Below are 21,695 nucleotides of genomic sequence, written 5' to 3'. Positions count from 1 at the left end.
GTTCCTCTCTCTGACATCCACTCTGGTTTCCTGCCTCTATACCTCTGCGCCAGTGCCTTAGGAACACTTTCTGCAGAGCAGGTTCAGCACCTGTTTGGAATAGTGGGATCTTTGTCATCTGCAGCTCTCTTCCTGGGGTGGAGGATTGGGGCTGCTGTCTGCAGTGGGCTAACTGCCCCTCTCCCCTTCCTCTGTTGCATAGAGCCCTTCTTACACACACACACACACACACAATCTCTTCCTTGCTGTGCTCCACCCACAACCAATCTTGCCCAACAGGGAAGGGGTAGGCTGTTCCACCCACACCCCTCCCTCTAAGGTGTGGGCGTGGGCCGGGCTCCTGGCAGCTAGAGGCCCCAGAGAAACCCTCAGATCCCAGGCCTCCTGCTGAGGGCACTGCCATCCTGGCAGGCACTTGCTGACCCCTCTACTCAGCACCACCCTCTGATGCCCTGCAATGCCCACACTCAATACTTCTGCCCCTTTGCCCACGTTCTTCTGGGTCAACACCTCTGAAGGCAGTGTGCTGAGTGCTGATGATGCTGCGATGCCTATCAAGTTCCTCACCCTGAGGGTCATGGTTGCTTTGGCCTATGGGCTTGTGGGGACCATTGGCTTGGTGGGAAATTTGGCTGTGCTGTGGGTCCTGGGTAACTGTGTTCGGCGAGCTCCTGGCACACCTTCTGACACCTTCGTCTTCAACCTGGCACTGGCAGACCTGGGGCTGGCCCTCACTCTCCCCTTCTGGGCAACTGAGTCAGCACTGGACTTCCACTGGCCCTTTGGAAGTGCTCTCTGCAAGACAGTCCTGACAGCCACTGTCCTCAACGTCTACGCCAGCATCTTCCTCATCACAGCACTGAGCGTTGCTCGATACTGGGTGGTGGCCATGGCTGCAGGGCCAGGCAGTCATCTCTCACTCTTCTGGGCCCGTGTGGCCACCCTGGCAGTGTGGGTAGCAGCTGCCCTGGCAACAGTGCCCACAGCTATCTTTGGGGCTGAGGGTGAAGTGTGGGGGGTGCGCCTCTGCCTGCTGCGCTTCCCCAGCAGGTATTGGCTGGGGGCCTACCAGCTGCAGAGGGTGGTCTTGGCCTTCATGGTGCCCTTGGGCATCATCACCACCAGCTACCTGCTGCTGCTGGCTTTCCTGCGGCGGAGGCAACGACGACGGCAAGACAGCAGAGTTGTGGCCCGCTCTGTCCGTATCCTGGTGGCCTCCTTCTTCCTCTGCTGGTTCCCCAACCACGTGGTCACTCTCTGGGGTATCCTGGTGAAGTTTGACCTTGTACCCTGGGACAGCACCTTCTACACCATCCATACCTACGTCTTCCCTGTCACCACATGCCTGGCACATAGTAACAGCTGCCTCAACCCTGTGCTCTACTGTCTTCTGCGGCAGGAGTCCCGGCAGGCTCTGGTAGACACTTTCAGGGATCTGCGATCAAGGCTGTGGCCCCAGGGCCAGGGCTGGGTGGAACAAATGGCCCTAAAGCAGGTAGGCAGGCGGAGGGTTGTGAGCACCCCCCACGAAAGTGGCCCTTCTACCATGCTCATGAACCTGGGTGAAGGGACCCCTGGGTGAAGGGTGCAAGCTAAAACGCTCTCCTTCTGGGATCTGCCAGGTGCAGGACGCACATACCCTATGGAGAGGCTGTCCTCTCTGCCAGGCTGCAGCGTCCTCAGGAAAAGCCTGATCTTTGGCCACCAACTCTGGGTGTGGTGGAACGGGGGAGGCCAGGGCCCCAGTCAGGGTTGGGCATGACAAAGCTTTAGTCTCTATCTGGACATGGGAAAGAAGAGGAACTGAGAATAAACCTCTGGATTATCCACAAAATGTCTTGACCTCTTATTCAGCTCTACCTCCAGTTCAGTGCGGGATGTTTTTTGCCACATTTCTGCCTTCTGTAAGGATTCCCAGGAACTTTTCCTTAGGGGTCTAGGCTAATGAATCAGAAGTTAGTGCCCATCTCACTGTCTACCCTTTCTATCCTTCCCTTTTTCTTCTCTGATATCAAGGCCAAAAACACCCTATTCCTGTGGTCATACTGCTCTTCTTACCATACCAAAGTACCCACAGAAATATGATGCCAGCAGAGGCCTCAGCCTCAAAACCTGTGGTTCCCCTGTAGGGAGAACTGGCACCTGCTAGACTGGGTATAAAACTCTGATGCAGATTGGGAATACCTGCATCTCTCCTTAAATTAGAACACGACAAGAGATAATAAAAGCATGGGTGGGGTGAAGGGAGGTGGGATAATGAAAAGGGTGGTGAAGACAGGCCCAGGAGAGCTAGTCTTTCCCTTTCTCCACCAGACACATAGCTCTATCAACTCATGTCAGAACACATAGATTTGTACCTTTACCTTGGGCAAATTACTTCACCTCCCTGTAAATTACCTGTTTTCTAATGTGTAAAATGGGCTGTTTGAGAATTCAACAGTGCCTGAAATAGAGTATTATTTTCAAATCTCATGTAAAATGAAGAAGCAAGGAGGCAGCTGAGACACAAGGGACCAACTGAAGTCTTGTCTGGGCCAGACATGGTAGTGTACACCTGTAATCCTGGCAGTTGGGAGGCTATATAGCCTGGGCTACATGGCAGGACTGTGCCTTAAAAAAAACAAAAAGTCTTGCCAGGTGCCAGTGGCTCATGGCTCATGCCTGTAATCCTAGCTACTTAGGAGGCAGAGATTATGAGGATCATGGTTCAAAGCCAGCCTGGGCAAATAGTTCATGAAACCTTACCTACAAAGTACCCAACACAAAAAAGGGCTGACAGTGGCTCAAGTAGTAGAGCACCAGCCTAGCAAGTGTGATGCCCTGAGTTTAAACCACAGTGTCACCACAAAAAAAAAAGAAAGTCTTGTCTGGGATGGTTCCACATGCTCTGAATGGAGTACAATGGCCCCTCACCCCATTCCTGAAGATGTTCTTCCAGGGCAAAGGGCTCTCCTTTGTTTTTCAGGTTGAGACACATCTGTGATAAAGGCTTTTTTGGGGCAGCATTTGAAAAAGAGGGAAGATGGGGTAGAGCTCCCACTTCCTTTGCCTACCTATTCCCTTTAGGACCAAGCCTTGTAATCCAGTGTGACCAGCCAGGACAACACTGGCCAGTCAAGGTCCTGGAACAGCAGCGCCCCCTCTGGAGGGGAGGCCCCAATGCCTCCAGGCACTCCTTCCAACTCAGTTGCTGAGTAGCTCTGAAGAGCTGCCTAATTCACAACATATTAAGCAATGGGAAAGAGATTTAATTACTCTTGATGTTTAATTTCCTTTGTCTGATAATGTTTAAACTGGTTCCAAAACTCCAGGTCTGTTCCCAGCAATTCAGGAAGATGGAAAATCCTCCCCTACCCAAGTATTCATTCCCCACTCCAAGCACCTCCTCCTATGTCCTGGCTGAGCTCCGGATATTGGCTCTTCTGGGGGCATCTCTGCTTTATGGGACGCAGAAGTAAATATTGACAAAATTTACAGAGATGAGTGAATGCGTGTAGACCTACCTTTGGAGGGGGGCAGAAGAGGGAGAGGAAGGTGCAGTGATGGAAGAGGGCTGGGTAGGGTTGGCAGGGCAGGCTCAGAGCTCCTCTTAAGAATGTTAAGAAGCAATGCTTTGGGAAGGGACTGGACCTGGCTCCCTGGAGCACAAAGCCACAGAACTTTGAAACTGCTGCAGGAGGGACAGACTGAGTTCTCAAACATGGGATTAGGAGGGGCCAAGGAACAAAATTAGTGAAAGATGGGAGGAGGCTGGTTGCCAGGAACAGGCATATCAGAGAAATGCCTAGGCACCATTTTGGGGGCTGAAGACCAAAAGGGGGTTTTGGTAAAGGAGTGGTAGAAAGCAGTGTTGCCCTCCAGTGAGCTGTGGCCTTCTCCAAACTCATGCTCTAGCATGTCTTCAGGTTTTTCCATTTCTCTTCTGGATTGGTGAAATGTTGGGGAACCATACTCTTTTCTAGGTGTTTTTTGGATGCTGTCTAACATTCTTCCACTGTCAATCTTCCACTCTTACCTTTACATGTTTGGGTTCTAGCTGCTTCATGCTGACATGGAATAGGGTTCTTGAGCCCTGTGTCAGTGCATTTTAGACTTGAAGTCCTGATATTTTCAGGCAGAATAGCCAAGTGAGGGGTGTACAGGGGCTGGAACTAGGACTGGCTCCTTCCTAGCTTGACTACCCTGGCCTGGCAACTTTTTTGCACCCAGTATATAAAATGAGAACGATTCTTACTTCTTAGGAGTCCCACAATGGATGAAAGAGCACTTGTAAGGCCTATGATGGTGAAAGTGCCAGCTGTTCTCCCAAGCCTGTCCCACCCCCATGCAATTTCAGTTCCTTTCTAGCTTGGGTCCCTAGCCCCATTCTTCTCATGTTACCCCACAGGTTGCATGGAGATGTGTATGCACACCAGCATGGACACAACCCTAGGCTTTCACTACCAATCCTCCCCCACAGCCTAAGTGTAGGGGACCCACCAGAAACAAGAAGTTAATCAAACCCAAATCAAGAACTGAAACCAGTTAATCTCTCCAAGAGGCAAAGAGAATGACCAGAAACTATGAGTGGTCAGTCCAGGGCTCTGATGCTGGACATGAACTAGGGCAGGGTGGGGGCTGACTCTGAAAATGAATGGCACTGGGGAGAGGGTAACAGGAACTGTTGCCAAAAGAAAAAGGGCAAGAGGAGGGCATGATTTGCAAACACAGCATACAAATGAATTCTAATATTAGAGTCCCCAACAGTCACTGAAACCGCAGCACCACTTCATCTTTATCCTTGTATTTATGAATCTGTAAAAAAGATCTGTAGCAGCTTTGATTCTTAGTGCCTCCATCTTTTCAATGAGGTAGAGGTGCCCTTCAGGTAAGAATTAAAGTATCCTTTAGAGAAACACAGGTCACTACCTGCCCCACCATCACCAACACCCTTACCTAGAACTGGCAGACAGTACAAAACAGTACCTCATGGGGTTTCAGGCCTTTAATTTTTCCTGCTTGATCTTTTTTTAACATCGAATTGGCAGAAAAATAGCCAGAGCTGGTGGGTATGGGGGTTCTATTGAAAAATCCCCCAAATTCACGTTGAGGTTTCAGGTCATGGTTGTCAAGGTGGGAGATGAGGTTAGGGTTCATAGAGATTTCCCAACCCACCCTAGAACTTCTTCCAAATGGCTGAGGAAGAGGTCAGAATAGGAGCCCCATTACTGCAGATGAAGGGGGTAGTCACTATCTCCCCCACTCCTCAAGTTCAGAGATATGGAGATAGAAGGCTACGATCTCTAAGTGCCTACAATCTTCTCTTAAAAATATAAAACACGTGCAGTTGGCTTTGGTACAAAAAAAAGAAAACAACAAAACATTCTGGTCCCTGTGGGTTTTTCCCTCACCCCCAACAAACCATTATGGCCACCCCAACCTCTATTCCATCAACTCTAGGAAGTCAGGTTATCTCCCTGAGGTTTCCATGGAAGATGGAGAGAAGGGAGAACAGCAGTAGGAGGGCAAGGGGAGTGGGGAGAGGGACATGGTCCTGCCCACAGCCCTCCTCTAAGGGACAGTAGGTTGGTCCTGTGGTTGCAGCCTCTTTAAAGATGCATGTTGCTGGGGAGGGTGTCAGGCTAGAACCCAGCAGGCTGCATGGCTAAACCTAAACACACCCCAGTAGTGTTAAAGGACAAGGCCCTCTGATCCCTATGGCTTGGTTCCCATGTCTCTGGTCCTTTAAATCTCCTCTCTCCCCCATAACTAATAAACAATAAATAAATAAATTTTTCTAAAATAGAGGGAAGAAGGCATGAAAAATTGGCATCTGTGGTGTAGCTTTTGGATGCCACCAATGGGGTATTGTGGCCTAGATCTCCCAGCTTCCTAAATGGCCCCAGGTATCCAAGGATCCCAAGAGCTGGCAAGGACAATCAGCAGTTCTTTCAAATGTTCCCTCATCATTGGTAGATTAGAGTCCCCAAGGTTTGCCCCCTTAGTAATGTTCTTCAGTGGGGCTCTTGGTGGAGGGGGAGGGGCCTCCTTAGCTCTCTGAAGCGACAGACTCCCCATCTCGGCTCTCTGTCTCCTCCGGGATGTCCTGCATTCGGGTGAAGTCTGAAGAGGGACAAGGTAAAGCCAGTGAGTGAGCAGTTCTCCCAAGAGGAACTACTGCCTCCTCAACTGTGAAGGGAGGAACTCTCTGGTGAAAGAAAAATGGGTCAACAAAGTCAGCAGCGAGGCCCACCTAGGTCCTTGGTATACAGATACAATTTGATTTATAAAATACAAGTATTTTTTACCATTCTAATATGAAATAAAATCTGGGCTGCAGTGCCTCACGTCTGTAATCTTAGCTACTTGAGAGGCTGAGATCAGGAGGAGCTCAGTTGGAGGCCAGCATGGGCAAACAGTTCATGAGACCCCATCTACAACATAGCCAGAGCAAAAATGGACTGGAGGTATGGCTTAAGTGGTACAGCATCTGCTTTCCAAGTGTGAAGCCATCAGTTCAAACCCCAGAATCACCAAAAAAAAACAAAAACAAAAAACATGAAATAAAGTAGCTGTTTGATTATCTTGTATTTTCTGAATTAGGACTTGAAAAATTGATTTCTACTTGAAAAGGCTGAAAGTCACCAACCAATTGGAGAAAGAAAAACCCTTCCCCACGCTCTGTCTTCTAGGGTTCCAGCACCAACTTGTCAGAAAGAATAGGAAGACTTAAGACTTCCTTGTCTCTCCCAAGTGTTACTATGGACATCAGTCAGAGAGCATTTCGAAGCCACAGTCTAAGGTTTATACCCAGGCTTTGGCCCACCTCTACTCCACAACCCTGCCAGGGTCTTACCTCGTGGACTGTGGGGTGGAGACAAACGGCTGCTACCTTCCTCCTCACTGCCTGTGTCAGGGTCACTGCTGTCTTGAAGCCGTTCGTCAGGGCTACCCAGCTCCTGCCTCTCCCGGTCCTCAAAGGGTCGGTGGACAGAGCGAATAGTCACAGGCAGATCCAGGCGGTCATGGCCTCGGCTGGACTATGGACAGCAGGAAGAAAAACAGCAGACCAGGGGATGAGCAGCATGAAGACTACAGGCTCTGCTTAGCTGAGGGCAGCAGACCCACCAGAACCTAACACACTCTCCACTGAAGTAGATTCACCATCAACTTCTTTCTTTCTTTCTTTTTTGTTGGTACTTGGGTTTGAATTCAGGTCTCATGCTTGCTAAGCAGGTGCTCTACCGTTTGAGCCATTCCATCAGCACCACTGATTTCTTTCAGTGTGATCTCCCAGGCTGTTTTCCTTCAACACTCATCCCTGTGCCCTCTACATTTTTTTCTTTTCTTTTTTGAGATGGGGTCTTGCTATGTTGTCTATGCTGGTCTCAAACCAATGGACCCAGATGATCTTCCCACCTCAGCCTCCTGAGTGCTGAGACAGACACCCACTACACCATGCATAGACTAAACAATGTGGGACTTATGAGAGAATACAGTGGATTTGTTTGCTTGTTTGCAGTGCTGGCAACTGCACATGCTAGGCAAGCACTCTATCAACAAGCTACACCCCCAGCCCTAAATTTCTTTTTAGTTCTTCAATTTGGGATATTCATATCATTCAAATCTGTTGCCTAGTTTCATTTGGCTCAAATCCCCATTAGCCCCATATCTTTCAGGTTGTATGGACCCTAATGGATGCCAGGTCACTTCACTACCCCACACCACCTTACCTGTGGGGGTGTGAAGCTCAAGTATAGGGCATCGCCTGCAGGAAGGCTGCGCCTCCGAGGATCCAGAGGCCTGCGGGCCCAGGGAGCCTCGGCTGGGAGTGGCTCATTCTGGCCCAAGGCGGCCAGCTGCCTTCGAGCCTCTTCAGCCTCCCGCTCCAGCAGAGCCCGTGCCTGCTCGCTCTCCCGGAGCCGGGCTTCCAGGCTGCCGGCCTCAGTTGCCCGCTCTTCGCCCAGTCGCCGGCAGCGCCGCAGCTCCTCTTGCAGCAGTGCATGTTGCCGCTGTAGTAGCGCCAGCTCTGTGGCCTGCTTTTCAGGAGCCACAGGGGCAGCCCCAGCCCTGCTGCCCTCGCCATCTCTAGAATTGGCTCGGGTCAGCTTCTCCCGCCGCTCAGGGCCCTCAGGAAACCGGGCTTCCATCAGAGTGTCCTGTTGGGCCACAGCCGCCTAGGCGTAGGATGGAGAAAGAAAGGTGTATTAGAAAACTCTGTTTCCTTCTAGCCCTTACCCTCAACCCCCAGGACCCACATCATCACTCCGGAGAGTTTGGCTTGCAGGAATACTTAGAAAGGCCTATTAAGGTGACTGCCCACCCACATGGGCACCTCTAACTTGGCTGCTTCCCTTCTTCCCTATTCCGGTCCTTGTCCACTGACCTGCAGGCCATGAAGAAGTCCATAGAGATTGACCAATCGCTGTAACACCTCCTAGGGACAGAGGAGAGGGTGGGAACAGGGCCCAAGCTTCAGAACAGGACAACTGCCCAGAAGTTGAACAAGTGTGGGTATGGGGATAACAGTATCTGGAGAGAGATACTTTGAGGTATAGACTGATACCACACCACTTTAAACTGGGCTATAATGTCACAGGCTGAGAATACCCTCCTTTCCGTCTTATTACCACCAAATTCCCATCTCACCTCCTGGGGGGATCTCAGCTGGTTTCCATTTCGATCCTGCAGAAATGGGCAAGGATGGGGAGTCAGCAGGCACACAAGTCCCCAGTGCCTGCACCTGACAACTCTGTGCTGAGGAGTCACAGGCCAGCTGTGCCCTTCCCACCCTCTAGCCAAGCCCTGCAACCTCAAGGACGAACCTTCTGACTGGAGTCTGAGTCAGCTCTGCAGAGCTCAATGGAGCCATTGAAGGATCTGGTCTCTCCATCTGTTGAGAAAGAGAAAAGGATGGGTGGAACTCACTCTTCCAGGGCCCTGACCCCTCTATGTCCCTGGCACTCTCCCCAATTCTTTTCAACCCCTCCCACCTACTACCTTGGTCCCCTGCCCTGGCACTCACTGGCAGTGACCCCAGGACTCGTGTTACCACCACTGTCTGGTTCCAAGGGCAAGGCTGGTTCTCGGGATGTCAAGAGCAGCTCCACTCCAGGCCCCACCAGCAGGTCTTTCAGTCCTTCCACTGAGGGAAAAGAGGAGGTGAGGAGAGAAGTGACAAAGAACCCTGTGGGGCATGCCCATTTACCCAACACACATGGAATATTACAATATTCAGAAGAAGTGCCCTCTCTACAAGGCAGTGAGATTTCATTCAGTCAAGTGTGAGCCAAAGGTCATTAAAGATGCCCAAGGGGCAGCACAAGCCTATGCAGCATGCAAAGTGTCAAACAGTAGCAAGGACAGTGCTTCTTCATTCCCCTGCCATTCTCAGGCACTGGTCAGTAGTTATGGACGAGGGGATGACCTCGCCATCTGTGCATCCAGTCCAGCTGCATGTCCATGTTTAGTGATGGTGAGGGCATGAAGCTAGACTCTTTCCGGGGAGCTCCCTCACCCTCACGGATGGCATCCTGCAAAAGTCGCTCGCCACGAGGGCACTCCAGGGACTCAGAGCGGAAAAGTCCCCTGGGGAGTGTGGGCAAGGGCACTCCACTGCCGCCATCCTCTTCTGCCTGGAAGTGGGTCATTTCAGCAAACAACCCGACCTTCTCCTGCAGCAACTCCACCAGTGCCCGGTCCTTCTGTTGCAGTTCCACTGTGGGTAAGGAGAAGGTGAGCATGTAGAAGAGCCCAGAGAGCAGCCCCAGAGTAGGGGGTGGGACCAGGCAGAGTGGCAGGACTTAATTCTGTTGTTTGGGCATTTATAAAAAAAAAAAAAAAAAGAACTTCATTGGGGAAAAAACTGACACATACTCTTTTGTTTTAAAAACAGAAGTAGAAAAGATTTATGATAAAGGTTGTAGGTAATCCACATCACATGGTTGACTAGTTAAAAGACTGTTTCTCAGCCTGACTTGCACTTAAGACACTGCTGGGGTTTAGATGTGAGCATTTTTCAGATCTTCCCTTAAAAGAAATGGACATGAACTCTCCTTATTTCTTTACTCCTCCCTGCTGGCTGGGACACAGATGGGACAGTGGGAGCTGGAGTAGACACTACGCACATAATGAGAAAAGCTTCATATTTAAGATGGTAGGTACATTTTCCCACTTTGGGAAACAGAAAGGCGAAAAATATTCTACATTTTAAAGAAACTGTGTTTTTGTATAGCAGATCATAAATACCCTAACAAATATAAGGCTATACAGTACAAAAGTAAATTACTTGCCCATCCCTAGTCTTCCTAGATCCCCTTCCCAGAGGCAGCCATAGTTATAACAGCTTATCTTTCTAGAGATATTATACCCACACACACAAAATACACATGTACATATTCCACCATTACTTTTACACAAACCATAGCATACACTTTACATTGTTTTAAACCTTGGTTTTTTTCACTTAAGAACACATTTTATATTTTACCTATATTAGGGGCTAGGGGTTTGGCTCAAGGAGTACAGCGCATGCTTAGAAATCATAAGGCCCTGAATTCAAATTCTAGTACCACCAAAAAAAAAAAAAATCAAAAATCTATTATCAGCCTTTCATAGAGCTATCTCATCTTTTTGGTTTTGTTGTTTTGTTTTCTTTTGTATTTTTGATGGTACTGGGTTTTGAATGAACTCAGGGCCTCATGCTTGCCAAGGCAGGTGCTGTACCCCTTAAGACAATCCACCAGCTCAAGCTATCTTATCTTTTTAATAGTTGCATAGTATTTTGCGTGGATGTATCACAAATCACTTCATGAATGGATCGTGGGTGAACTTACTCTTGATCCGCCTCAGGTAAGCCTCATCCTCTGTCTCAATCAGGGGGAAGTCCTCCCTGGATGGGCATCTGGAGGGGTAAAAGGTCAGATAGGGTGGGGGACAGACATGAGGATACAAACCAGGTATAAGCCTTCCCTTCCTCCCATACACGTCCTACACACCTCAGCCTCACACTTTGGCTTCATTCACAGTTGACCTTCTCCCTTTCTTTGCACCAGTTGTTTGCATTTACTAGTATATCTCTCTCCAGAGGATTACACAGATTATAAAAATCCTGGGCTGGGAGTCTATCTCAAGGCCTGAGGCCCTGAGTTTGATCCCCAGCATTGAGCAGGAGACAGGAGGAAGAATCCTAGAGTCCATTCCATTATTTTTTTGGTTTGGTTTGATTTTTTTTTTTTTTTTAGTTCATTCTGTAGCCATAGTATTTAAGAATCCCTTTCACCTGCTCTACTTCTTTTCTGGTTGGAATTAGACCCACAGCTGAGTACCACAAATCTAACTGTGTCCTAAAGATCTGCAGCTGTAGCAAAGTGATTGAGGCTTCTTAACCGAGGGTATCCAGACCCTTAGGATATCCACTACTGGTTCCTGTAAACCCTCTGAAGTTGCATAAACACTTTGACATGCTGAATTTCCTTCTTGCCTCTACAGCACTGAGTTTGTGGATGAGACTTACTCATCTTCTCTCTAGTACCAATGCTTTCATTACCCTCTTTTTCACTCATTTTCTTAGAAAATAAAAGTAAAATGCAATACAATCCAAATAATGGCCCTCTGCCTATAGACCAAGATGTTAATGTGCCTGAAAACTGTCCTGCTATTTGGCAGATATGCCACCATGAGACAGCTGTAAGTATTCCTTTGCTGGTCAGCTTATGCTGCATTTGAAGGGTAGCTGGAGTTATCAGCACATAAACTATGACTTTATATGACTTAAGAATACAGGTCTTAGCCCTCTTGGCCCATTTTTTTCTCTTCCAGTCTCTGCCTCTTCCTCTGAAAGTTGGGTTCTATTCCCAGAGGTATTGAGGCCTAGGACCCGACACCATAGGTACTTGAGGCCATATGTACATCCAGGCAGCAGACACACACTCACACGCGCACACTCTGCTGAATGACACGGATCCAGGTGCTCCGGTCATCCCGGGATGCTGTGTGCACTTCATACATCTCAGGAGGGGCTGCGCTGATCAGAAACATCCCTTTCTCCTGATTAGCAATGTCCCTTACAATCAAATTCTGCAGTGATATCACCGAAGGCTTATCCTGTTGGGGGAAAGGAAGAATTAAACCTAGGAATCCTCACCTTTAGGTATCTAGATCTTCTATTCTGGCATGCCCAAAAGGATTGAAGAAGATACCTTTTACAGTACAAGTTAAGAACATAGGCTTTGGTGCCAGCCAGAAAGGACTTGGAAATGACAAATTATTTAACTCTAGTCTTTACTTTTATCATCTACAAAATGATGATGTTAATGGGCTTTCCTTACAGGCATAAAAATTCCTGCACACAAGAATACATGATAGCTATTCTTTTTTGTTATAATTACAACTGTTGTTTGACTCTGCAAGACTCTAGAGATCTTTTGGACTTGAGGAGAGAAGCAAGTAGGGCCTGAAATACTTATTTCTGTTAAGAAAGGACAATAAAAGTCTCACCAGGGCAGGAAAGATATACTTCTGGTCCTTCTCCTGGAGAAATACCAGCACATCCGTCATGAGCAGCATCAGCACATCTGGCCAGGGGAAAAGGTGGACGAATGGTCAGCATTAGAGGGTCTGAGAAGTCATTTCTCTCTCTCCTGAGGACGTGGCCTACTCCATCCTGTAGGGTCTCCGATTCCCCTCTACCTGGCCTCTCTTCCCTCTGGTTGCTTCCTCCACCTTTTTAGACCTCCCACCTCTTCATTCTGACAACAGGGAAATGATAGGGAAGAAAGAGATGCATGATGCAAACAGCCTTTTGGGTAAGCATGGACCAAAGAGGACCAATGTTTTTTTGTAGAAAACTCCTTTCCCAGCTGATTAAGGCTTCTTAATCTAGAGTTTATAGACCTCAGGATATTGTCTGCCGGTTCCAAGGGCTCTATAAAACCTCTGAAGTTACATAAACAGTTTTAAGAGTAATATAAACACACATGTATTTTTGTGGGTGAAAGGGTCTAAGAAGCCGGGCAGCAGTGGCTCATGCCTGTAATTCTAAGCTACTCAGGAGGCAGAGATCAGGAGGATCAAGGTTCAAAGCCAGCCCGGGCAAATAGTTCATGAGACCCTATCTCAAAATACCCTTCACAAAAACAGGGCTGGTGGAGCAGCTCAAGGTGTAGGCACTGAGTTCAAGCCCTAGTACTGCCAAAAAAAAAAAAAAAAAAAAAAGTCTAAGAGTTTTTTGTTTTGTTTTTGATACAAGGTCTTGCTGTGTTGCCCAGGCTGTTCTGAAACGTGTGAGCTCAAGTGATCCTCCAGCCTCAACCTCCTGAGTATCTGGTACTAGAGGTGTGTGCCACCACACCTAGCTGGGTCCAAGATTTATGAGTCCTTCTGAGCCTGGGAATCCTTATGATTCCCAGAACAAGAGGGGCTGTTTTTATTTCTAGACTTTAAGTTCCATATCTAACGTCTAGTTAATATAAAATCTTATAGGAATCTGACCTAAATTCTTCCTACCATTGTATTTTCCCACTTGTCACTTTTTTTCTTCTGGTGGCACTGGGATTGGGCTAAGAGGCACTCCACCATCACCTCCACTTGTCACTTTATGCTCGGCAGAGGGAGGAAGTTATTTTTGTCCACTGAAGGAGGACTGAAAAGGCCAGCCCTCACCCATCCATCTCTAATAATCCCTGTTTTATTTTCCTTCTCTCCCCACCCTCAGGGCTCTCAGCTCCTCCAGGGTCCTGTACTGTACCACGGTGGTGGTAGTGGAGGGAACATGGGTCAATTCTATAAAACTTAAATGTCACAGTTCAGAAAACACACTCACCCTTTGCCCTTATGGATCTTACCAAACTGTGGGCACACAGAAGGGGAGAGCTTTTGCTAAATGCTCAGAAATAGAGCTCTCCAGCCTTGCTATTTTTAACCCCCCATGCTTCATATTCTTAGCTGCTGCGTGGGAGAGACGGGAAGGAGAGAAAAGGATGGCGGAAAGAGCCTGGTGAAGACTGACAATACCCAGGCCCTGGGAGTGGGGATTTCATGACATAGATACGGAGGCTCAGACAGGCTCTGGCCTCAGGTATCAGTTAATTTTGTCCCCTATTCCTCAACCTAATGCTGAGGCTGCTATTTTCTTGCCCTGATTTAAGTGAAAAAACTTTCCAGTACAGACAAATTCTCAAAATTGAGCCTGGGAAAGTGCCCTGGTCCCCAACACAGCATTCTGCTCCATTCTCTCTTCTACTCTGCTGTCCTTCACTCGGCTCAGTCAGTCCCTCCTCAAGGCCTCCCGGCTTCATTCCCCAAGTCCCAGTTCATGTTATAACCCTGGGGGACTGGGATTTCAATTGGGAGAATCAACTGCCCTGATCTTTATCTGTGGTCTGAGTTTCTGTATCTTCATTAAAATTGACGGCTCTCTGTGTGCATGCAAGGACCACAGAAATGAATACATACTGATAAGCAAGTCCTTGTCTAGCCCATGAGGGTAAAGGCAGAATTCAGACTTTTACTGCAACAAAAAACATCTTTTCTTCCCACTGAGTCTTCTTTTTTTTTTTGGTGGGACTGGGGTTTAAATTTAGGGTTTACAAAACATGCACTCTATTGCTTAAGCCACACCTCCGGTCCATTTTGCTGTGGTTATTTTGAAGATGGGGTCTTATAAGTTATTTGCCAGGGCTGGCCTCAAATTTCAATCCTTCCTTATCTCAGCTTCCCAAGTAAATAGAATTACAGGCATAACCCACTGGCTCCCAGCTCTCTCCCAATGAGTCTTGTTCTCCTGTAGGCCTGCATAAAACAAGGTCCTAAGGACGAATGTGTCTCCCGCTATATCCGATTCCAGACTCTTGCAGGATCTGCCAAGCAGGACAACTAATCTTTTATTTATTTTTTGTTATTCTTTTATTTTTAGTTTTTTTTTTTCCTTCTTTTTTGCAGTACTGGGTTTTGAAGTAAGGGTCTCAAGCTTGCTAGGCAGACATTCTACCACTTGAACCACACACCCATGTTTTTGAGACATGGTCTTGCTATGCAGCCTGGATCTGCCTCAAACTCTCGGTACTCTTGCCTCAGCCTCCCAAGTGCCCGGTTTAGGTGTGCACCACCATCTCTACAATGACACTGACCTTTGAAGCGACCCGTTGCTGTCTTCCAGAGCAGGCAGCCATCATGGATGAGTCTGCGCCGCAGAAGCTCCTCTCGGCCAAAGGGACCCTTGCCAGGCACAGGGGCCTGGGCCCGCGGGTCCATGCGGTTGTAGATCTCCTGCAAGCGAGCCCCTTTCTCCAGCTCGTGCACATCCTGGTCCACATTGGACAGCAACTCCTTCACCAGCCCCAGTGCTGCTGTCAGGTCCTGGCGCTCTTCCTCAATCCCTGGCACCAGAGGGCCAGCATGGTTGACGGCTCAGCCAGTGTCACTTGAGCCCCAACTCCCATTCTGACTTGATTCCACCTTTACAAACTTCCTAGAGCTCCACACCTGCACCTGCCCTTTCCCTTGGCTGTCCTGAGCCTTTCCTCACCCCAGAAAGCCCTCTCTTCCCTTCTCTGGGCCTCTCCTCACCATGAGAATGCTGCAGGATACGGTTGATAAGCACCGGGTACTTGGTGATGCGTTGAGTCACCAGCAAAATGCACTCCTGCACACCATGCCGCTTCAGGACAGCTGAACGGGTCACTTTCTAAAAGGAAAGAGGTGGGATTCAGGATGGCAGAAAGACTGGGAGTCTAAGCTCTGGTGCTGGTCTTGCTTTGGCCATTTACCTCACACTAGCCTAGGTGACCACATCTGAAAAATAGGGGTAACAGTGCCCCAGGTTTGTGGTGAGGACCAACCTGACAAAGTCATGAAAGTACATGTGAAACTAGTACAGCAAAATTTCCCACTCTGAAGAGTTACTGGTTGACAGGATCTAGGAGTGGGCAGATCCACAGGGGTAAGCAAGTGCCTGCCCTCTAGCTGGGCAGTTTACACATGACGTGTGATCCTATGAATGACAGTAGCTGAGTTTGGGCCCAGGCTGTGAGCCTGGGTCCTGCAGAGGCTGGCTCACCCGGATGAACTGCTGGAAGCGTTTGTCTCGGGCATACAGTTCCTTATAGAGTTTTAAGGCCTTGGTGTGGCGGCTGCAGAACTCCGAGTAGGTCTTACGCATCTGCTCTGCACTGGGACCTGAGAACTAGAAGTCAAGAGAGCAAGGCTAAGTCAGCATTTCTCCCATAGTTGTATCTTATCTCCTGGGCACACCTCTGTCCTGCCAAACAGACTGGCTTCCTGTCTCTCCACCTCTCCCCAGCTTTTCTCCAGCCCTTGAATTTGGCTCCACAAACATTACCCAGAGGTCCTGCCTTTTCCTACCTGGCTGATGAGCAGGTCACCCAAGCGATGGATGACAAAGTTCCGGGTGCTGCCAGGGCACAGGGCCTGGCGTCGGCGCTCTAACAGTTGGCTGAGGAAGCGTGTATGGATGTCACTGAGCTCATCCACACAGGGGAATAGGCCCTGGACCACTCCTGGCTCCAACTGCAGCTCTTCCAGCATCCCAGTGCGGAAGAGGCGAGTCATGATCTTCAGGGTCCTCACATGGTGCAGCTCTGTCTGGATTAGCTCTGTGGGAACAGTGGGTCATTTGGCCTACTCTAGCTTGGCCACAATTCGTGGGGCCCTAGGCAAGTCCCTTCCAGGTCAACATCCACATTAGTGTGATCTTGAATGATTTTCTAATCATTTTTTTATCCTTGTATTTGTCATTCCAAGCTGCAAATTATTTTAAGGCAAGAACCATGTATCTTCTATACATCTAGGCCTGCCATAATCCCCAGTATGGTGTTGGGCATGGAAGGGGCAGAATGAAAACTGAGGACTGAATTAAAGAAGAGATAAAAAGTCAGATGTCAGTGGCTCACACCTGTAATCCCAACTATTCAGGAAGCAGAGATCAGAAGGGTCATGATTCAAAGTCAGCCACTACAAATAGTTCAAGAGACCGTGTCTCAAAAATAACCAACACAAAAAAGGGCTGGCGGAGAGGCTCAAGTGGTAGAGTGCCTGCTAGCAAGTTTGAGACCCTGAGTTCAAACCCCAGGAACACCAAAAAATAAAATAAAATAGAGATAAAGATAGGACTTTGGGAGCTGGGCATGGTAGTGCTCACCTGTAATTCTAGCACTCAGGAGGTTAAGGCAGGAAGATTGTTAAGTTCAAGGCCAACCTGGGCTATATATATAGCAAAACCCTTTCTAAAAAAACAAAACAAAAGAAAGAAAGAAAGAAAAAAAACAAAAGATGGGGTCTAGGAGACCAACAGCACCAAGAGGTGGAGGCTCAGAGGTCAGTCTAGACCTCTGCCAGCAGGGTCATGGAGACTAATGGGTGAGGAGGGCAAGGGTCTCAAGAGGTAGGAGCTAACAAAAAGGAAGTTATAGACAAACAGGACTTGGTAAAGGAAGAGGAAGTTGTGGAGTTGGCTCACCATAGATAACATCCTGCTGCTTCATCACCTCCTTTTTATGCTGCTGTAGGAAGCTGCTATCCACAGCAAGACTCCAGGAATCAGCTGCAAAATCTTTCTCATCCATCTCAAAGTCACTCATTAGCTCATTGTAGATTACCTCTGCACCTGGGCATCAGTGGCGTGGCAACTCAGCCAAATTCTCCGATTTCTGAGCCCTTCTCTAGATCCCTTCCCCCATGACCTTCTTAAGCTGCTCCCCCAGCCATTCATCCTGAGCCCCTCCCCATCTTGCCCAGTTCTCCTCACACCAGGCATGCTTACCTTCATCAATAAGGGATTCCACTGACAGGGTTCTGTTCCGCATGTTGAGGGAGTCTGTGGACTGGGAGAGGATCCGCCGCAGCCCCAGGGGAGACTCATCATTGAAATGTCTGAAGGAAGTGGAGGCTGTCTGCATCACCCCCACTCAGGCAGGAGATCCCTTCCCAGGTGGGGAACCAAGGCTGGGAACCTGAGGGGCAGTCACCCTAAGTTCTCCTTCCTCGTCTGTCTACGATTCTGAACTCAGGGATAGAAAAGGACCTCTCAGCCCCATTTGGGCTCCACATTATGCTGCCTGGCTTCCCCTTCCCCAAACAGAAGCTCACCCAGCAATGTTGGTGGTGGAAACACTCTTGGCTAAAGACAAAGAGGAGCGGCCACGGCGGGAGCCAAGGAGAGACTGCCGGAAGCTGTCGGAGGGGTAGATAGCAGACGTAGGCCGCTCCCGGGTGGTTGCTGTCAAGGAGAGGGGCCGAGCAGACAAAAATCAAACTCTGTGCCTCCCAGGCTTCTCCACTAGAAAGGCAAACTCTGCCGCTTCATCTGCAACCCCTTCTAGTTGAAGAAAGTTGGTACCACAAATAACGATAATGCCACCTTACATTTGTGCAATCCTTCAATGTTCACAAAGAGCTTTTTCTTGTCTTAGCTTCTCCCCAAAACAAACCTATGAGCAGACTGAAGCTCAGAAAGGTGGAAGGACCTGAATGGGGTGACCCAGCTAATGGTGAATAGGGACTCAAGCTCTGTTGTCCGTCTGAGCAGTATGCCCCTTCTGTTACAACAAAGCTGTCTGAACTGACATTTGACAGCTGCCGCTAACACTCCGCAAATGAAGTACAAATGCATAACATAGGATGCGGCCAGGCTCAAGTGACCAGCCAGCTCAATCCTTCATCCCCATGTGGACTCTCCTAGCCTGACTCAAAGTCCAAGAGTATGAACAATTCCTTCTAGCCACTTCCGGGTCTAGCCACTTCCGGGTCTAGCCACTTCCACTTGAGAGGAAGGTGCTGTGTCTGGGTATGACCTCATGGGGGCAGCAGAGCCCATAGGCAGAGCAGCCTGGGGTCCAGGGTCTTATTGGGGCTCCCCAACTTCCCCTCTACTCACTCTTACTGCGAAGAGAAACAGACTGCAAAGCAGTGTTGTTCTTCAACAGAGCAGCTTTCTGTTGCTGTGAGACAGAGAACAAGAGAAAGATACCAAGAGTAGCTGTTACCCAAGAGTCATCCCCATCCCCAGGACCCAAGATGGGGCAGGAGCTGGGCAACTGCCCCCTCAGGAGAAAACTGGCACTGTGGATAAGGCCACCAGGGTAGCTAAGCCCTGTGATATGTATGGGGCTATATCTACAGCAGTAGGCCTGGTCCACTAGGGCTTGAGGCCTGGGGCTGAGGGTCTGATGAGATGGGTTGAGGAACACAGGGTAGGGAATGAATGAAAAGGCATGAGGGTACCACACTCACTACCCTCTCCCCCAGCCCTTTGCCCTCCCTGCCATCTCACCTTCTGCTTGACCTTGGTACAGTTGGCCAGGGTGTCTTTACAGCGGTTGTGGATAGTCACATTGCAGGCTGGGAGGGTGGGGTAGAGAGGGTAAAGGGAGGGCCGGGTGCTACAGAAAGGGACATACCCACATGCAGACACCCATCTCCCCATGGCCACAGAGTGTTCAGACACTCTTCCCCTGTTCCCAGTCCTTCTCCTCCTGCTTCCCTTCAAGCAGAAAATGAAGTGAGGGGATCTGGATATGGTTTGAAATCGAGCAATTGGAGGGGTGAACAATCCTGAACCAAAGCTAACTTGAGGGTTGGACTAGAGGGAAGACGGGGTTACTGATGCCAGAAATGAGCTGGAGAAGCACAAAGGAGGGTGAGACTGGCAGATGGGAGAGAGGACTCCCACAGACAGAAGATGTCAGGGAGGCAGCTGGGGTAGGGACCAGGACAGGGAGAAAAGAACACTCCCTGAGTACTAAGGAACTACTCTACATTGACTTCACCTCACAGCCTATAGAGGTGGATTCAGTTATCCTCATTTTACAGAGGTTAATCACCAGCAGCATTAGCTGGGATTTAAACCCAGGTGTCAGTGAGTCTAAAAACTATGCTCCTTCCTTCCCTTGCCCCATGTATACACCCACTGCCCCTGGCTGGGTTGCAATTCCAAGGTTCATGGATCTAGTGGGCAATGCCCTGCCCTCACCAACTCCTACCTTCCCTGCCAAACCTGCCAGTCTTCTGTACTGACTCCAGCCAGGCTGCCTTTTCCCTTCCAGGCCCAGGGAGTCCTGTTCCCTATGCAAGGCAAACCCACAGCTCCCACACTCCATCTGCTTCTCCCTCATCCCCCGCCCCACCTTGTCATGAAGTAGGAGAGAAGAGGAGGAGAAAAGAAGGGTAGCCAAGCCTAGGCACAGGTCCACTGATGTCCCCTTCCGAACATATCCTCACCCCTTGGCCCTCTCCAGCTTCCCCCACCCCGCCTGCCCAATAACACCGGAAACTCTGCTAACTCCTTCAGACAATACCCAGCACCATGCTCACTTCCACAAATACAAGGCAAAAAGGGTGGAGCAGAGGGGGCAGAAAGAAGTAGGGACCACAGCTGTACCCACCCCTCTGGAGCTCCCTTCTCCTACCCCCCAACGCCTAGTGTCTCTCTGGATCAAACCTCTGCTTTCCACCTGCTCTCAAAATAGTGCTGCCCACCTCTCTAGTTCCCCTGGCAACAAGCTTCCGGATTGGGTACTTTGTCAGGCCTCTAGAGGGATCTAGATTGGGGTTTCCTCCTCATCCCCCTAACTCTAAATTGAGCAGTGAAGAAGTAGGGAGGAAGGCCTCCCTGGTTCTTTCTGGGGGTTCCTTCCCCAAGTTTCATAAGAGATTTGGAGGCTACAGTGTTCTCAGTCAGTGGCAGATCACCATACTTCTAATCCTGCTCTTGCCATAAATTTGAGGGGAAGCAGGGCAGAGCTGTAGCTCTCTGCATAGGTGTCCTGGGGAAGGAAGGAATTCCTGGCTCATGATCCCTTAATATAGGGCTGCCCTCAGATGTGAGTGAAGATCCTCACATGTGTGAAGATACACATATCCCTGCTGTATTCCTCTCACTGTATAGACACTCTGGAAATGGACAATAGAGGGTCCTAATCCCATGTTGTCCTTGAAAGAGCACAGATTTCAGATTCCACCCACAGTCAACAGAAAGGAAGGGGCCAGAGACCCTGAGGTCATGAATGTCCAGTTCTGCCCAGGAAGATGGGCAGAGCCAGCTGCAAAGCTGGCAGCTTTCCCCCAAGCTTGCCTCTCACCCCTCTCCACACACATATTCCTGCCCCTTCTCCCTCAGTTCCCTTAACCCTCAGCAGCTGTTCAGGGAGCTAGAGGATACCCGTGGGTGACAGCTGCAAAGAGAGCCAACCCAGCTTCTCTTCACCCGTATCTCCAGCTAGATCCGCTTATGCCACATTCCAACGGCCACCACCCCCATGAGGAAGAGGAGGCAAGCATCTGATCCTGGCACTTGGGCCCAGCTCAGGCTCAGAGAGGATCCAGGGCAGAAAGGACAGATGGAAAGATTAGGGTTGATGGGCACTGCATCTGAGTGACACTCAAGGGCCAAGCAACTTACTTGGGCAGATGAGGGCCTCCTTGGCTGTGATGCTCTTGTTACAGGCATAGCACATGGTCATACCCGAAACTGAGATGGTGGTGAAGAGATGCCCATTGGTATAGCGGGCATCCTTGGCTTCTTTCATCTTCTCCTTTTCCCGGGTCTGCGGAAGGGATGAGAGAGACAGGAAGTGAGGCTGGACGGCAGCAGGGTGCCTGGAGTCCAGACACAGAGGCTGAGTGCAGAGGCAGGACAGAAATGCCTGCTTGTGGAGGGTAGAAGGTCGAGCCTGCCACAGGGTGTCAGAGGCAGCTGTCCA

At 49.4% G+C, this 21,695-nt stretch overlaps 2 protein-coding genes across 16 annotated transcripts in view; one reads left to right on the top strand and one right to left on the bottom strand.

Annotated features, from left to right (window-relative positions):
* Positions 1 to 363: 363 nt before the first annotated feature.
* On the top strand, positions 364 to 1,582 carry Rxfp4 (relaxin family peptide/INSL5 receptor 4). The gene has a single exon (XM_020152681.2). The coding sequence runs from the start codon at positions 458 to 460 to the stop codon at positions 1,580 to 1,582; it is 1,125 nt and encodes a 374-aa protein (XP_020008270.1). The 5' UTR covers positions 364 to 457.
* A 3,387-nt stretch (positions 1,583 to 4,969) lies between these two features.
* The window catches only part of Arhgef2 (Rho/Rac guanine nucleotide exchange factor 2), a 41,940-nt gene continuing 25,214 nt past the window's right edge, over positions 4,970 to 21,695 (bottom strand). For 8 of the 15 annotated variants that reach the window (XM_074047885.1, XM_074047887.1, XM_074047890.1 and 5 more), the window contains 21 exons: positions 21,395 to 21,539; positions 19,268 to 19,335; positions 18,872 to 18,935; positions 18,085 to 18,214; positions 17,759 to 17,868; positions 17,456 to 17,602; positions 16,342 to 16,592; positions 16,037 to 16,162; positions 15,547 to 15,664; positions 15,108 to 15,356; positions 12,478 to 12,554; positions 11,915 to 12,084; positions 10,815 to 10,882; positions 9,497 to 9,697; positions 9,005 to 9,124; positions 8,805 to 8,872; positions 8,629 to 8,664; positions 8,366 to 8,416; positions 7,713 to 8,156; positions 6,836 to 7,019; positions 4,970 to 6,102 (listed from right to left, as the gene is read on the bottom strand). In XM_074047885.1, the coding sequence (XP_073903986.1) occupies positions 6,029 to 6,102; positions 6,836 to 7,019; positions 7,713 to 8,156; positions 8,366 to 8,416; positions 8,629 to 8,664; positions 8,805 to 8,872; positions 9,005 to 9,124; positions 9,497 to 9,697; positions 10,815 to 10,882; positions 11,915 to 12,084; positions 12,478 to 12,554; positions 15,108 to 15,356; positions 15,547 to 15,664; positions 16,037 to 16,162; positions 16,342 to 16,592; positions 17,456 to 17,602; positions 17,759 to 17,868; positions 18,085 to 18,214; positions 18,872 to 18,935; positions 19,268 to 19,335; positions 21,395 to 21,539 (2,901 nt within the window). In that variant the 3' untranslated portion in view covers positions 4,970 to 6,028. Of the gene's footprint in view, positions 6,103 to 6,835; positions 7,020 to 7,712; positions 8,157 to 8,365; positions 8,417 to 8,628; positions 8,665 to 8,804; positions 8,873 to 9,004; positions 9,125 to 9,496; positions 9,698 to 10,814; positions 10,883 to 11,914; positions 12,085 to 12,477; positions 12,555 to 15,107; positions 15,357 to 15,546; positions 15,665 to 16,036; positions 16,163 to 16,341; positions 16,593 to 17,455; positions 17,603 to 17,758; positions 17,996 to 18,084; positions 18,215 to 18,871; positions 18,936 to 19,267; positions 19,336 to 21,394; positions 21,540 to 21,695 lie in introns of those variants that run through there. The other 7 variants (XM_074047897.1, XM_074047895.1, XM_074047898.1 and 4 more) reach the window with 3 other exon arrangements.

This window comes from Castor canadensis, chromosome 11, assembly GCF_047511655.1.
Source record: "Castor canadensis chromosome 11, mCasCan1.hap1v2, whole genome shotgun sequence".
NCBI classification, from domain to species: domain Eukaryota; kingdom Metazoa; phylum Chordata; class Mammalia; order Rodentia; family Castoridae; genus Castor; species Castor canadensis.
The sequence above is the reverse complement of the archived record's forward strand: the minus strand, read 5'-3'. Positions and strand labels throughout refer to the sequence as shown.

Coding starts and splice junctions, on each gene's coding strand:
- Rxfp4 (XM_020152681.2), top strand. CDS start 458: ATGCCCACACTCAATACTTCTGCCCCTTTGCCCACGTTCTTCTGGGTC.